General features: G+C 53.9%; 1 protein-coding gene across 3 annotated transcripts; it reads left to right on the forward strand.

Annotated features, from left to right (window-relative positions):
- Positions 1-1124: 1124 nt before the first annotated feature.
- Positions 1125-13041, forward strand: IFNLR1 (interferon lambda receptor 1). Of its 3 annotated transcripts, XR_010594603.1 has the most exons (8): positions 1125-1275; positions 2888-3032; positions 5846-6024; positions 7330-7478; positions 8308-8464; positions 9266-9390; positions 10994-12523; positions 12631-13041. XR_010594603.1 is itself a non-coding variant. In XM_005302212.4 (7 exons), the coding sequence occupies exons 1-7, from the start codon at positions 1218-1220 to the stop codon at positions 11921-11923; spliced, it is 1743 nt and encodes a 580-aa protein (XP_005302269.2). In that variant the 5' UTR covers positions 1125-1217; the 3' UTR covers positions 11924-13041. The 3 variants fall into 3 exon arrangements, 2 of the variants coding, with proteins under 2 accessions (XP_005302269.2, XP_023963394.2); XM_005302212.4 differs by having other exon boundaries at positions 10994-13041; XM_024107626.3 differs by lacking the exon at positions 12631-13041 and having other exon boundaries at positions 8305-8464; positions 10994-12057.
- Positions 13042-15722: the final 2681 nt, after the last annotated feature.

Genomic DNA, 15722 nt, shown 5'->3' on the forward strand with positions numbered 1-15722 from the left:
TAGCCCCCACCCTCCAGCCTCATTAACAGACACAGTAGATCCCTCACTGAGTTCTGAGGCATCCGAAAGAGTTGTTGGTGCCCAGGACTTCAGCATCTCCGGAGAGTGGCCGGGAATGTGCCCGGGAAAGGGGGATGATGGGATGCCCCTGGGCCAATGACAGGAACAAAACAATTGCCGCCCATACCCTGCTCCCATGCTTTGGTTCTCCTGCAAGTGAAGGTTCCACTGCGCAATGCAGGCAGGCAGTGAGTGAACCAGCCTCTGGGCAGAGCTTGGTGCAGAAAGCTCATTCCCTTTTGAAGAGGATTTTGAGATTTCAACATTTCTCTCATCAGCTTAGAGCATCTGCACTAGCAGAGATGCTGGGGATGTGGAGATGCTGGCGTAAAAGTTTTGTTTATGTTCTGCATTGCATTTTTTGTTAATCGATGAAACACTCCACAATCATCTATCAGTCTGTCTGGACTTGTTGAAATGCTGGTGAGGGAAAAATCAAGTCAGGGCTCACCTGCAACACCACACTCACTGGCAAGGGGGCGCACTGGGTCAGCCTGGAGCATTAACAGTTCTCAATACACAAAGGAGAAACCTACGGTCTCTGTGAGAAAGCACCCAGGGGTGTGACTGGATGTAGACCTGGAGTCTAGTCCCAGCTCTGCCACTGATTCAGTGTGACTTTGGCAGGTCACTTTCCACATATCCGTGACTCAGTTTCCCCATCTGTAAAATGAGCATAATAATGTCTTCTAAAAATATGCTGAACCCAAAGATATAGGCTCAACACAGGAATGACTGGATGAAATGCTTTGGTCTGCTACTAGACACACAGGCTAGGTAATCATAATGATCTCTTTTGCCCCTGAAATCTATGGATGGATCTAAGAATACTTCCCGACATGAGATGGTTAGTTGGAAGCAGAAGTATTTGTAAAGCACTTTGGAAGGGAAGGCTAGAGCGTATTTATCATTAAAGATTGAGAGTTGTTTTCTTTTATTACAGCAGTCATTAAACCGGGAGCTCCGTGCCCTTACACACAAGTGTCCTATATTCAAACTATAGTGGATTGCAGCTGATGTGCGAGGCTGCCTTTATCTCAGGGAGTGGTTCCTGTGTTCTCCTGTGGGTGGCTGACTGGCAACGCAACTTATTACAGGAAACTGGATAACGAAAGTGGTCATAAGAAAAGAAACACATTACAAGTCTCGGCTTCAGCATGTCTGCCGGGAGAATCGGAATCCTGGTAGCTCTGTCTTCCTTACAGCAGATTCTAGGTACGGTATGGAAATCTTTGTGCTGCTTTGCTCATGTTAAGGGCATAGTCCAAGCATAGCAAATGCTTTCTGCTTTGTCTTTGCCAAAGCAATCAAAGTCTCTGTGGACGGGGCCTCGGCCATGTAAACAGGAGTGAAATGTAAGGCTCTGGGGTGGATAAATGTCAAATGAAAGGTTTTCCTCTCAGGTGCGCCCACATTTGAAATGGGAGGGGGGATTCCCTGTTCATGGAGATATACCGACACTAGCTGTGCTCGAGTAGTGCCTAAAACTAGCAGTGTGTCCGTGGGGGCACAGGCCCGGGGGGTCAGGTGGGATTGTTCTCGGGATGGCTAGTCCGAGCCGCTGCCAGTGCTGCTGTGGACATGCTGCTATTGTTAGGCGCTAGCTCACGCAGAGCTAGTGCAGGTACATTTACATGAGCTGGGCATCACACCCCCACCTCAGATGTGGACCTACCCTGAAAAGCATCTTGCTGAAGGAGCAGGGATCGCTAGAAATTGGTTCTGTCCTGAAAACCCCAGGTGCCTGGTGTGCAGGACTGGCAGGGCCGTGGCCTGCTTCGCACTCGGAAATCTGGAATTTTTGGAGCAATCTGTTTAAAAAAATCGGAGTTGAAACAGTTGTCTGAGGTCTGGTCTATACTACCCGCCTGAATCGGCGGGTAGAAATCGACCTCTCAGGGATCGATTTATCGCGTCCTGTCTGGACGCGACAATCGATCCCCGAATCGGCGCTCTAACTCCACCAGCGGAGGTGGTAGTAAGCGCCGCCGACAAAAAGCGGCAGAAGTCGATTTTGCCGCCGTCCTCACAACGGGGTAAGTCGGCTGCAATACGTCGAATTCAGCTACGCTATTCACGTAGCTGAATTTGCGTATCTTAAATCGACTCCCCGCTGTAGTGTAGATGTACCCTGAGGAATTACCGTAGGAACTGAAGGCAGCACCGTCAAACCAGAGCATGTAAACACTTACCGGCTGGTCCGGCGGCACGCCATCGATGTTCTGGGATCGATTTATCGCGTCTGGTTAAGACGCGATAAATCGATCCCGGATCGATCCCGGAAGTGCTCACAGTCGGCGCCGGTACTCCAGCTCGCCGAGAGGAGTACGCGGCGTCGACGGGGGGAGACTTCCGGCCGCGTCTGGACCGCGGTAAGTTCGGACTAAGGTACTTCGAATTCAGCTACGTTATTAACGTAGCTGAATTTGCGTACCTTAGTCCGAAGTCCGGACTAAGTGGGGACCAGGGTAAGAACTGATCCAGTCCTTTCCCCAGAGCTGGATCTGAACCCCAAGCTGCTTTTGGGGGTTGAGAAAAGCGTGGGCAGCCTACAACCTCACTGAGGCTGGACTCAGACGCACCGAGCTGGTTCTTGCGCTTGAAGGACAAAGCCTGAGAGGCAGGAAAATGGGCAAATCACAACATGCTCCAAACACCCCCCAGGGCCGGAGTGAATCACGCCCATCGGGAGCGGTGCAGGAAGGTGTCAGAGAGCAGTAGGTCCTCACACGTGCTGTTCTCCCATGAGCGCCCAAACCCGTCCCAGCCCCAGAATCAAGCCTGGAGCATTCAAATAGCTTTTCCTTCTTATTTCCTTCCTTTCCAGGCTCTGTAGCTCTGGGGCAGCCCACCGTGCGACTGTCCCCCCCTCGCAACGTGACGCTGCTGTCGAAGGATTTCGGCATGGCTTTGACGTGGCTCCCCGGCGAGGGGTCCCCACCAGATGTGCTGTATACTGTGAGATACCGAAAGTGGGTATCCCGCAAGGGAAAGTGACTAGGAGCGCCTGGGGCTTGTTCCCATGATGGATGGGGTGCGGGGAGAACTGTGGGTGGCGGTTCTATTAGTGGGGTCTGTTCATAGCTTTTTTTGCTGGATGGACCAGGCCCGCAAACAAACTGATGAGCTCCAGGGCCATTCCTTGTAGAGCTAGGATTGCCGGATGTCTGGTTTTCAACTGGAACACCCAGTCGAAAAGGGAACCTGGCGGCTCCGGTCAGCACCGCTGACCAAGCCATTAAAAGTCCCGTTGGTGCGGGGCTGGTAGGCTCCCTACCTGACTCCGTGCAGCTCTCCAGAAGCAGAGACATGTCCCTGCAGACCCTAAGTGGAGGCGCTGCCAGGGGGGGCTCTGCGTGTTGCCTGTGCCATGAGTGCGGGCTCTGCAGCTCCCATTGACTGGGAACCGCAGCCAATGGGAGCTGCGGAGGTGATGCCTGAGGGCGAGGCAGCGCACAGAGCCACCTGGCTGCGCCTCCACCTAGGAGCCGAGGAACATGCTGGCAGCTTCCCAGAAGCCACCTGAGGTAAGCGCCACCTGGAGCCAACACCCCGAACCCTCTCCCAGCTCCCTCACCCCAACCCTCTGCCCCAGCCCTGAGCCCCCTCCTGCACCCAAATGCCCTCCTGGAGCCTGCATCTCCCACTCCCTCCTGCGTCCCAACCCCCTGCCCCAGCCCAGAGCCCCCTCATGCACCCCAAACCCCTCATCCCTGGCCCCAGCCCAGAGCCCACACCCCCAGCCAGAGCCCTCACATCCCCCACACACACCCCAACCCCTTCCGCAGCCCCGAGCCCCCTCCCACACTCTGAACTACTCATTTCTGGCCCCACCCCAGAGCCTGCACTCCCAGCCCAGAGCCTGTACCCCCTCCCTCACCCCAACCCCCTGCCCCAGCCCAGAGCCCCCTCCCAAACTCCAAACCCCTCAGCCCCAGCCCGGAGCCGCCTCCTACACCCCAAACCCCTCATTCCTGGCCCCACCCCAGAGCCCGCACCCCCAGCCCAGAGCCCATACCTCCTCCCACACCCCAACCCCCTGCCCCAGCCTGGTGAAAATGAGCAAGTGAGTGAGGGTGGGGAGAGAGGGTGGGGGAGAGAGAGGGAGGGGGGATGGAGTGAGCGAGGGTGGGGTCTAAGAGAAGGGGCAGGGGTGGGGCCTCAGGGAACAGGTGGGGCAGGGGGTGGGGCCAGGGTGTTCTGTTTTGTGTGATTAGAAAGTTGGCAACCCTGTGTAGAGCACTGAGGGGAGCTGGGGTGCAGGCAGCTTAGAGCCTGGTTAAAAGGACTCTCTGGCGCTGCCCAGGCCAGCAGGGCTGTGTTTGCTCTCTGTGCTGTTCTGGGGACCCTCCTACTGCACCCCACGCAGCCTGCCTGCTACAATTCCCTTTCTCCCCTGCCATTCTGAGCACATCCCTGTGGTCCCTATCTGGCTTCCTGTCTCTTACCACTGCAGTTTCAAGTTCCTTAATCTCACCTGCCCCAACCTCTGCCTTCCTCTTTCACCTCTCCCTAGAGGGTCTCTCTCCTTGCTGCTCCCTTCAGCTGGCCCCTGCTTCCGGCTTTGCCTCCCTCTCCAGGTGGTGTCCGTCCACATGGGCCTGGTTCCTTTGGGGCCTGAGCCAAGTCAGTAGGAGTCTGTCCATTGATGACCGTATAACTGGAGACATGGCGTTTCACCAGCAGGAAGCTGGTGCAGCGGAGTGGAGAATCTGGCCCCTTGTTCTCATCTACCAAGCACAATCTCTCTCTTCCTTATCTCTCCTTCAAAACCCACTGCTTCAAACCTCCCCTGCCTTTGATCCTCCACCAGCCTTCCCTCCCCTGGGCTGCCTCTCCTCCTGCCTGTGTTGGCCTCTCCTTCCCCAGGGCCTGCTTGTGCAGCCCACAATGGGAGGACTTGCAGATCCTGATCCATCCCACAGGGATGTCAATGGGAGCCTTTCCACTGGCCTCCACGGGCCTGGAGCAGGCCCAATCAGCTTAAGCTAAGAGTTTCAAAAGTGACTTGCGGGCCCCAGTGTGAGACACTTTCAAGGGGCCTAATCCTCAGGCGTTGCAGAGGACCATCCCCCTGGAAATCAGGACCTTTTAAGGCAGCTCAAGTAGGGCACCCCAAAAACCCCACAGGTGCCTAAAATTCCAAGTCACATTTGAAAATCTTGGCCTGGCGATGTAAAGCTTTTAAGGGAAGAGACTGAGTCTCATTCCTTCTACCTGGCCCCCATCGCTGTAATATATGAGTGCCTGACCGTGTTTAATGTGCGGCTCATCCTGACATCCCTGCAAGGCAGGGCAGTGCTATTACAAGGAAACTGAGGCACGGACACTAAGGCTGTGTCTACGCATATCGTGGTGTGTGGAGTACAGACCAAGCACACCCCCCAGCAAAGGAGTAAATAGTAGTGTAGACGGTGAAGCACTGCTTAGTCCTGTAGAGACATGCCATGTGTGATTTCCCCAAGGTCACCCGGGAAATCTGAGTCAGAAAAGGGGATTTGATCCATGGTTGCCCGAGTTCCAGGTTTGCACCCTAACCACTGGGCAATCCTTCCTTTCATTCTGTTGCTGTAAAGCAGAATGTAAATCTTTGGGGCCATTTAAATAATTAGAATTTGGGCTCTGTCCCTTTACCAGGGCCAATCCCTGGAAAGAGGCAAATGTGGGGAGAGCTCTGCCGTAAGCCCGCAGCCACGTTTGGTGCCAGTTCTGCAAAACGCCACCCCTGCTAGCCCGAAGAAGCACTAGATGTTCAACACTGTGTTGGTTTTGTTTCTTCTTTCAGATGGACTCAAGTAAAGCGGTGGAAAAAGGTCCAACACTGCAGAAACATTTCCCAAACCACCTGCAATCTGACTTGTGTGAAAGACCCATACAACAAATTCAGCGCCCGTGTCAAAGCCCTGTTGGCAGGGCGCCAGTCCCCCTGGGTGGAGTCGGGATTCATGGAATATCATTTTGATGGTACGTTATTGTTAGTCTCTGCTATGGCTGAACGGCCTTTCCAGAGAGAATGTTTGTGTGATGCTCCCACAGCGCTAGAAGAGTTTGGAGTTTCTCTCTCCTCTCCTCCACACTTGTAAGATTTCGTAAGGTGCTCAGATACCATGGTGATGGGCACGGCATAAGAACCTGAATAGAACAGACCCACACTACAGCTGTAGGCCCTATGCAGAGAGCTGAGTCTCAACAACCTCCCCTGGGGGCAGGACACTGCCAGTTGTGGAGTTTCTGATCCTGGGCTCTTTGTCCTTTGTTATCCAACATGTTCATTGAGATCGTGGCTTCCGCTACCGCCAAGTCAGATGCTTAAAGCACTGGCAGGCCCACTGATGGGGGTAAAGGGGGCAACTGTCCAGGGGCCGGGGCGATTTAAAAGGGCCTGGGGGCCGCCGCCGGCAGCACAGCAGGGCTAAAGCAGGCTTCCTGCCTGCGCTCACTCTGCACTGCTCCGGAAGCAGCTGGCACGTCCCTGCGGCCTCTGGGGAGGGGCGTCTCCACGCGCTGCTCCCACCCCGAGTGCTGTCTCCACAGCTCCCATTGGCTGGGAACTGTGACCAATGGGAGCTGCGGGGCAGTGCCTGTGGACAGCGGCGCGCAGAGACCCCCTAGGCCCCTCGCTTAGGAGCCACTGCCAGAGGGGTGTGCCAGTCGCTTTTGGGAGCTGCCCAAGGTAAGCGCTGACCCCTGACCCGCTCCTGTACCCCAACCCCTTGCCCCAGCCTAGATCCCGCACCAAACTCCCTCCAAAAGCCCGCACCCCCCTCCCGCGTCCAAACTCCCTCCCAGAGTCCGACCCTGCATCCCCTCCCACACCCAAATTCCCTCCCAGAGGAAGGGGCAGGGATAGGGGGTAAGGCAAGGGTCTTTGGGTTTGCGCGATTAGCCAGTTGGCAACCCAACCGGGTGGGCATGTGGAAGCCCTGGCTGTGCCAGAAGAGTGCGCCCCGCAGCGCAGCTGGAAACTCGCTGGCCACCAGCCAGCGCGGGCGCAGCACCGCCCAAATGTCGAGCAGACTGCGTCTGAGCAGGTTCAGCTTGTGCATACATGGGGGCCCATTGACTGTTCTGCCCTGGGACCCAGACATGCTGTCGGCGGGCCTGAGTACTGGCTTTGAACTCTTGGTATCCATCTAAGAAAGAGCCTGAGCTTCACAAAAACTTAGTGTCCCGGGTTACTTTGTACGTGGCCTGTTTGGGTGGCTGGCTTTTGGCTGCATACTGGGATCTATGCGAGTGCTGCTCTAACATCTGGGCACTCAATTACAGTGGAACTGGCTCCCCCGGCACTAGAAGTGAGCGTGTCGGAAAGTACAATCAATGTGGGTGCCGCTTTCCCCCTGGCTTCCTGTGTGGAGAGCACCTTTATCGATCTGAAGTATGACCTGGACTTCTGGGAAGCCGGAACTGAAGACAAGGTCAGAAGACCAGTGCTTCATTGGATTAGGCATAGATACGTACTGGAGATGCAAAGCTTGGATCTTGATCCAAATATCTCTAAAGTTCTGGGGAGGGGAGCGGGTTGGATCTGGGTTTTTGGGAACTGGGAATCATGGGAATAGTTGTTTGACCCCCCCATATCCAAGATTCCAGTTCTTTCCACTATATATCCCACAATGCACAGAGACAAAAGTCCCAGGATACATAGAGTCCTGCTAAGAAGCAAAGCCTCATGGGATACCTGTCCAGAACGCTGCCTACGTCCTCTACACAAAGTCCAAAGCGTGAGACGCGCTGATAGGTATTGAATCAGAGAACAGCTGATGTTGTGTACACAGTCAGAGAGCATGCCGTCTCACATGCACCAGTTAGTGTGCAAAACACTCAGTGCAAATTAGCCCCCCAGTCAGGAGCGCTGCCAGCTTTTCTGCCGCCTTAGGCGGCGAAAGGTCCCGCTCCGAAATGCCGCCCCCCCACAGAGGCGGCGGAAGGTCCTGCTGCGGAAATACCACCGTGGTCGCCACTCCCAAATCGCAGCGCCCTAGGCAACCACCTAGGTTGCCTAATGGGTTGCGCCGGCCCTGCCCCCAGTGCAGCCAAGGCCTAGAAGACTGAAATAGTCAAATGAGAAATACCAGTGCCAGACCAGGCGTCTGTGGAGTAATACGTGGTTCTTGCCTGGCTAACATCTACACACACGGAAGAGGAGAGACATATCTCAAAGGTCCCTCCAGAGTCTAAAGGATCCAGGTCTGAACAGAGAACCCCAACTGTCTCCAACCCTCCGTTTTCCTTGTGTCTCAGCAGATTCAGTACTGCGACAACATGAAGTGGGACAAGATAACAATCAACACTCGGGAGATCAGCGGCAATTACTGTCTGAGTGCCAGGGCTTCTTTCCAAGTAATCAAACTAAAACACAGCGAGTTCTCCAAGCCGGTGTGCGTGCTGTTCAAGTCCAAAGGTACAGCCCTGCTGGGAGGGAGCAAGGGATCGGTGGGAAGGAGCAGGGCTGGGAGGAAATTTTTCCATCCAAATAGGTTTTTGACAGAGAATTGGGTCCAGGAAAGAGGCTGGTTTTGCAAAAAAGTGTCTTCTTTCTGTGAAAATTTTTGTCAAAAACCAAAATGTCCGAAAAACTGAAAGACTTTGGCCATAAACCAAAATATTTTGGCCAAAATAACTTGGTTTTTCAGCCCAGAATTTTTGGTATTTAAATTTCCCCTGAAAATGTAAATTGTCCATGGAGAACTTAGATTAAAGGGGTTCTTCCCCCCCCCCCCATTTTCAGCAACGTTTTCTGTAAAAAAACCAATTAGGTTTTCACCAGCTTTAGACAGGATGCTGGTCTGGATGTGGGCGGACCTGAGTTCTGTTGCTGGCCAAATCACTTCCTTGTCTAGGCTGTTGTCAAATGAGGAGAATGACACTCAGGTTTGAGATCAACGGATGAGAAGTCCTCTGTAAGTAGGGTGACCAGATAGCACCTGTGAAAAAACGGGAAAGGGGGTGGGAGGTAATAGGCGCCTAGGTAAGAAAAAGTCCCAAAAAACGGGACTGTCCCTATAAAAACAAGTATCAAAGGGGTAGCCATGTTAGTCTGGATCTGAAAAAGCAGCAAACTGTCTGTTAGTCTATAAGGCGCCACAGGACTCTTTGCTCCTATAAAAACAGGACGTCTGGTCACCCTAGCTGTAAGAAGCTAGTAGTACTTGTAGAACATGTCCACACCAACAGAACTATTTCTTGGCTTTCTCTCTTGCAGCCGTGGACTGGAAGTTCCTAGTCACCATTGCAGTCCCATTGTTTGTCCTGCTTTTCCTTTGCGCTGCTGCTCCGTCCATCCTATGTAAACAAGCTGCCAAGAGAGTGAAGAGGCCTCAAGCTTTGGTATGGAAACACTGCATTATTGGGCCAATCCTGGAAGCTGCTGTGTTCCTGCAACTCTTCCCGATTTCCCCTGCACTTCTCAGGATTGGGTCCAGAATTGAGATCAGATAACACATACTTCAGTGTATTTGTAGAGCGGTAGCACACAAGGGTTAGGAAAGGGATAGGTAATAGGACAGAAAATATCATCTTGCCTCTATATAAATCCCTGGTATGGCCAGATCTTGAATACTGCGTGCAGATGTGGTCGCTTCATCTCAAAAAAGATATATTGGAATTGGAAATGGTTCAGAAAAGGGCAACAAAAATTATTAGAGGTATGGAAGGGACAGGAGCGGCTTCCAGCCGCAGGGGAGGTGGGGGGGGGGGAGGGATGACCTGGCCCATGTCTTTGCAGAGCTCATCTCCTCTCCTCCCCCCACCCCCAGTGTGGCTGGAAGCAGCTTGTTCCTTTCTGCCTGCACAGTGTCAAAAGGCAGCTAACACCTCCAGGCTACTGCTGGTCACCCACATAAGCCAACCACCTCGGGCTATAGCGCAGGCAGGAAGAGGTTAAGCCCTAAGGCTGCATTGTGCACCAGGGCCCAGGGAACCTGCCTGCAGGGGCTTCAGTGAACCCGGCCAGAGAGGTGGCTCGGCAGGGGAGGATTCCTAGGGGATGGAGCAGCCCTACGCTTCCTGGGGGCAAGACCCGGGGGTGGGGTGCTGAAGAAGGTGCTACGCCTCTGCCCTGAGGGCTGCTGTGGAGCCTGCAGGTTCGGTCGTGAACAGGCTGGAAATTACTTCTCCCCCCCCCCCCCTCCCCCAGTCCCGCCACTTCAGAGCTTAGCTGAGGGGCGGAGAGGCTTCCCATGCCAGCGCTGTTGGTGAGCTGAGCTCTCCGACCAGGGGTTCTCCACACAGCGCTGGGAGCAGGATGCGACCCGTTGGCGGAGATATGAAGGGGGGGAAGGGGCAAAGCAGGGAGAGGACAGTGAGTGGGGAGCATGTAAAGGGCCAATGGGTGGGCAGCAGAGGCGACACGTAACTGGCCATCGCCTGGCGCCTGCCAGCACGCACCAGCCACCGCAGCGCGCAGCCAGCACCAGCCAGAAACAGGACAGGGTGGCGGGGCCCTGCTGGCCGAGAACTGGCACACAGTAGGGGCTGCACTGATGAACCATCAGGGGGAGCGGCCAGCCCCACGCGCTGTATCTTTGCCCTCCCAGCAGCCTTGCACACCCACCCCCATCGTCCGCCACTGGACACCCACCCCTTCATCACTGGTGGGCGGGTGGCTGGCGAGCAGGGATCTGGCCAGCAGCAAGACCACCGTATTGATGCAGGGGAGACAGAAAATATGGGACAATTTGTCTGTTTTTAAGAAGAAGTCGGGACACCTGCAGGAGAGCTTAAATACGGGACTGTCCCTTTAAAAACAGGATGTCTGGTCACCCCAACTGAAGTCAGTTGGGACTGGACCCCATTGTGCTGTACAGTCCCACAATAAGAGCCATTCTCCAGGCTCTCTGGCACTTCCCATGCCCACTACAATTGCTTTAAAAAGTATCTGTCAAAATGAAAACCCCCTTTAACCTGCCAATCTCATTTCCCTTCCTGCTAGGACTTCTCCCATTTCAGGGCTCCTGGGACAATCCTTGAGAAGGAGCCCAGCGAAAAGGAGTTCTTTGAGGAAGACCTCCTAGCCTGCATGGAGAAGCCAGAATTGGGAGGGAGAAGGAGTGGTCCTTCAGTGAGGAACAACGTATCACTAAATGCTTCTCTCCCCTCACTCTGGGAGGAAGAGGAGGAGGATGACAGCAGCAGTTTCAGACCCTACACTGAAATGCCTCGGTTCCTGAAGAGAGCTCCCAACTGCCAAGTAGCCAGCACGAGTCACCAAGGGACCCAATCGGGTTCTGAACTGGGCGGCTCCCACCTTGAGGGAGGATCTGTGTCTGACCTAGCAGGGTTAGGGTTCTCTCAGCCTGTTTGGAGAAGGGGCTCGGCCAAGGAGGACACCTCTGGGTTCCAAGACAGTGAGAAATCCTTCTTTTCTGAGAGTTCCTCCTTGGGAGACTTCTCTCTCATTGAAGCCCGATATCCAGCTACTAATGGACATGGGGAGCTTGTCTGCCAAGAAGACACCTTCCTTCAGATGACTGTGTTGACAGAGGGGCTGAATGGGAAGCCTCCTGCTTATGAGCAAAGCCTGCAAAGGAGACATCCCCATAACACCAACCATCAGTGGCATCCTTATCCTGACCCAATAGTGTGTGTCGCACTAGAAGTCAGCCAGGACTCCGACGGCTTCCCTCTTGAGGGGCAGCTTGTTTGCTTTCAGACTTTAAAGCTCGCAGAGGACGAGGGCATCGCAAGCGACAGCGACAGCCTCACTGTGTGCTCGGAAGAAGACCCACCATCCCTGGCCTCACTAGTAGGCGAGACTTTTGAAGCTGAGACACGGGGGAAAGGTGGCAGCTTGCAGCAAGAGAGCGATCCAATCTTTAAATTCCAGGGATATCAGCATGTGCGTTATATGCCAAGGAACTGACTGGGATAGCGACCCTGTGGCTGGCCTGGATCTAGGGAGCTCCATCCAGGAGGAAAACAAGGACAAGTGTTTGTCAGACCCAAGATTTATGCTGCTTATGCATTACCACCCATGCATAGTGCTTTCTGCTACCGTTTGTCCTGCCTAGGGCTAGGTCTTCACTCACAGAAAGAGGTGGGTTCTTATCATGGGGTATCTAATGCACGTTAGCTATCCCGCTGGAAAAACAAGGCACTGTAGTTTTACCATGAGGTAAGCAAAGTGAGATCGACCCCAGGAAGGGTTATGGTGCTAGTCTTGCCTAGCTACCTCATGGTAACACTACAAGTGCCTTGTCTCCACTTAGAATTTTACACTGAGATAAGGATCTCGGGTTAGTTATTGTTCAGGCTGCATGACCTCTGTCATGGAGGTCGGGGAAGTCATGGATTCAGTGACTTTCTGGGACTTCTGCAGTAGCCGGTGTGGCTGACCCGAGGGCCATCCAAGCAGCTGGCCCCAGGAGCCTCAGCAATGGCTGGCCAGGTGCAGTCAGCCCCCACTGCCAAGCAGAGGCAGCTGTCGACCTCCAAGGTTCCCCCAGTGCAATGGTGCCACGGAGCTGCTAAGATTTAGTCAGGGGTCTTTATAGTAAAAGTCACGGACATGCCATGAGCAATAAACAAATATTCATGACCTGTGACCTGTCCATGACTTTTACTATAAAGACCCCTGACTAAATCTTAGCCTTAGTTATTGTACTGTACAAGACGCACACCTTTCTGTCAGTGAAGACACAGCCAAGGGCTGTGTAAAACTGCCAGTAAAACGCTGGCAACATGGCATGTTCCAATTGTGTGTGGATTTCAACCCAGGCCAGCACACTTCCATTTCCCAGCTGTCATTGTGCAGTTGCTTCCCTTGCTGGGTGGGACAATCTAGGGTGGACATTTGCCTCCCACATAGACATTTGGACACATCAGCTTTTTCTGGGTAAAGGGAGCTTTCTTGTCAGCCTGCAGAGCTCACCCTTCGTGTTTGAACAGAGAGAACAAAAATCGAAGCCGGCAATGGGAGATGTTTCTTTTGGTTATTTATTTTGATTTATATAAAAACACACCTGTCGGTGTTGAAATTCACCCTGCTGAGCAGAGTGGTTCAAAGCTGCTGTGTACTGAAGCAATAATGTTCTGGGGGGGTGGGGGGTGCACGTGTGTGTGTGTTTGCATTTCCCCACCACAGCACATGGCCGCCTCTGCTCACCTGAGCAAGCCCACGCTATTTGCCAGAGTGGAATCCCTTCCAGCCCCTCCCATCATCACTTGGTCGGAGTGAAATTCTAAGCCATTTATCGTGCACACTGCTTCATTTGTGCCAGGGCTGAGTCTGGCACTGCTAGGCGTGGCAGTTCAGAGCCCTGGCACCACTGGGCTGGCTGCATTCATTATGAATGTAAAATAATTGCTTGAGGCCTGGCACATAATTGCTTGAGCCTCTTTCATTACAAATTAAGCACTGATCGTACATCTTTCCTCCAAGAATACTATTTGCTGTTGTAGGCTGCAGTTCCCTTGCGGCTTACCCATCTCTGAGTGAAGAGTCAAAGCTCCACTACCACCCCAAACTACCCCACAAGGGGGTGCTAGACAGAGGTGGGATCTGGGCCCGTCTCTAGGGGCTGATGGTGTTTTACTTGTGGTGTTTCCGGCTGAAATGAACTTGATGTGCAGGTTTTATTCCAGAAAAGGAAATCAAGAAAAGCAAACTGGTTAAAGGGAAAATGGTGAGCTGCCTTTGCTCAGAGCTCTCCATGCTCATGGAGACATACCTTAGACAGTTTATACAGGGAGAAAAAGGCAGGGGAGTATTAATGTGGGTCTTTAATGTTCACAGCCTTCCGGAGATCAAGCACCAGAAGCAGGGGAAGGAATCAGGTGATGGATAATGGCAACAATGCCTTTCACCATTATGGGTCACTCCCTATGTTTCAGATCAGATAATGACTAGAGACAGCAGCAAGCCGCAGGGTTCAGAACCATATCTGGACTTCGGCGTATTATCATAGAATCATAGAAGATGAGGGTTGGAAGAGACCTCAGAAGGTCATCTAGTCCAATCCCCTGCTCAAAGCAGGACTAACACCATTGGTTCAGACCAGACTCGAGTAGTGACTGAAAGTTGTTACCATCTGACTGTTGTTCGACAGTGGTCTCAGTCCAGTTCTCGGTGGACATGTGTCCACATCACAATTGCCTTTACCCCCTTTGTATGTGGAATCGTAGAACCAGATACAGAACCAGATTAGCTTCCCTTTGCAGATCTGGGAGGAGAACGTAGGCTAAGAATTTGCTGCATGTGACAGGGATCCGATTTCTTTATTTGAGGGGAGTTTGCGGCCTGATTTGCAGAGGTGTTAAGCCCAGGCCCGTAACGGAGGGGCTGTCCATCTCTGAAAAGCAACCTTTAAGGTGAAAACACCCAGCGAAATGGGGACAAATGCTATGTGTCTAACCTGCCACCGGCGGGCAGTGGTTTAGAAAGTTTGGGCTCTGGGGCTGCTGCTGTGATGTTAGAGCAGAGGTGGGCAAACTATGGCCCGCGGGACTGTCCCGCCCAGCCCTTGAGCTCCTGGCCGGGGAGGCTAGCCTGTGGCCCCTCCCCTGCTGTCTCCCTTTCCCCCGCAGCCATGCCACCACGCGTGCGGCTGCCTCTGGCGGGGCTGCGAGCTCCTGCTGCTCTGAGCTGCATGGTAAGGGGGCGGGGGTTGGATAAGGGGCAGGAGTTCCCAGGGGGGCAGTGAGGGGACAGGGAGCAAGGGGCGGTTGGATAGGTGTGGGAGTCCCGGGGGGACCTGTCGGGGAGCGTGTGTGTGGATAGGGTCAGAGCAGTCAGGGGATGGGTAACAGGGGGGTTGGATAGGAGGTGGGGTCCCGGGGGGCTGTCAGGGGGTGGGGTGTGGATAGGGTCAGGGGGGGTAGTTAGGGGACAGGGAGAAGGGGGGGTTGGGGTTCCGGGGGGGTGGTTAGGTGCATGGGGTCCCGGGAGGGGCGGTCAGGGAACAAGGAGCAGACGGGGTTGGATGGGTCAGAGGTTCTGAGGGGGGCAGGAAGTGGGAGGGGTGGATGGGGCGGGGGCCAGGCTGTTTGGGGAGGCACAGCCTTCCCTACCCGGCCCTCCATACAGTTTTGTACCCCGATGAGGCCCTTGGGCCAGAAGTTTGTCCACCCCTGTGTTAGAGAGACAAGGTGGGTGGAGTAATATCTCTTATTGGACCAACTTCTGTGGGTGAAAGAGACAAGCTTTTCAGCTACACAGAATTCTTCTTCAGGCTGTTTGTACACACCCAGCCAGCAGCAGTACTCTGGCAAGCTTTGGCAAAACTTCAGTGATTTGGGATTTAGTCTCACATAATGTCAGCACTGCTGATCGTACTGTCAGTGAATGCAGGAGTGTAGTCTAGTGCGTAGAACAATGCAGCTGGGTGCTCTTTGTTCAGAAATTATTGGGTCTAAGGCAGGCAGGGCCAGCTCTAGCTTTTTTGCCGCCCCAAGCGGCGGCAAAGGAAAAAAACAAAACAAAACAATTGAGCGGCCGCCAAAGAGGAAATGAAGGACTGATGGACCCGCTGCCGAATTGCCTCCGCAGTCCTGGACGTGCCGCCCCAACAACGGACGGACTGCCGCCCCTTTCTATTGGCCGCCCCAGGCACCTGCTTCTTTTGCTGGTGCCTGGAGCCGGCCCTGAAGGCAGGAATCCCTGGGTTGAAAGCTCTGGCCTGTGTAACGCAGGAGGTCACACTAGATGATCCAATCATCGCTTT

Source organism: Chrysemys picta, chromosome 23 (genome assembly GCF_011386835.1).
Source record: "Chrysemys picta bellii isolate R12L10 chromosome 23, ASM1138683v2, whole genome shotgun sequence".
NCBI lineage: Eukaryota > Metazoa > Chordata > Testudines > Emydidae > Chrysemys > Chrysemys picta.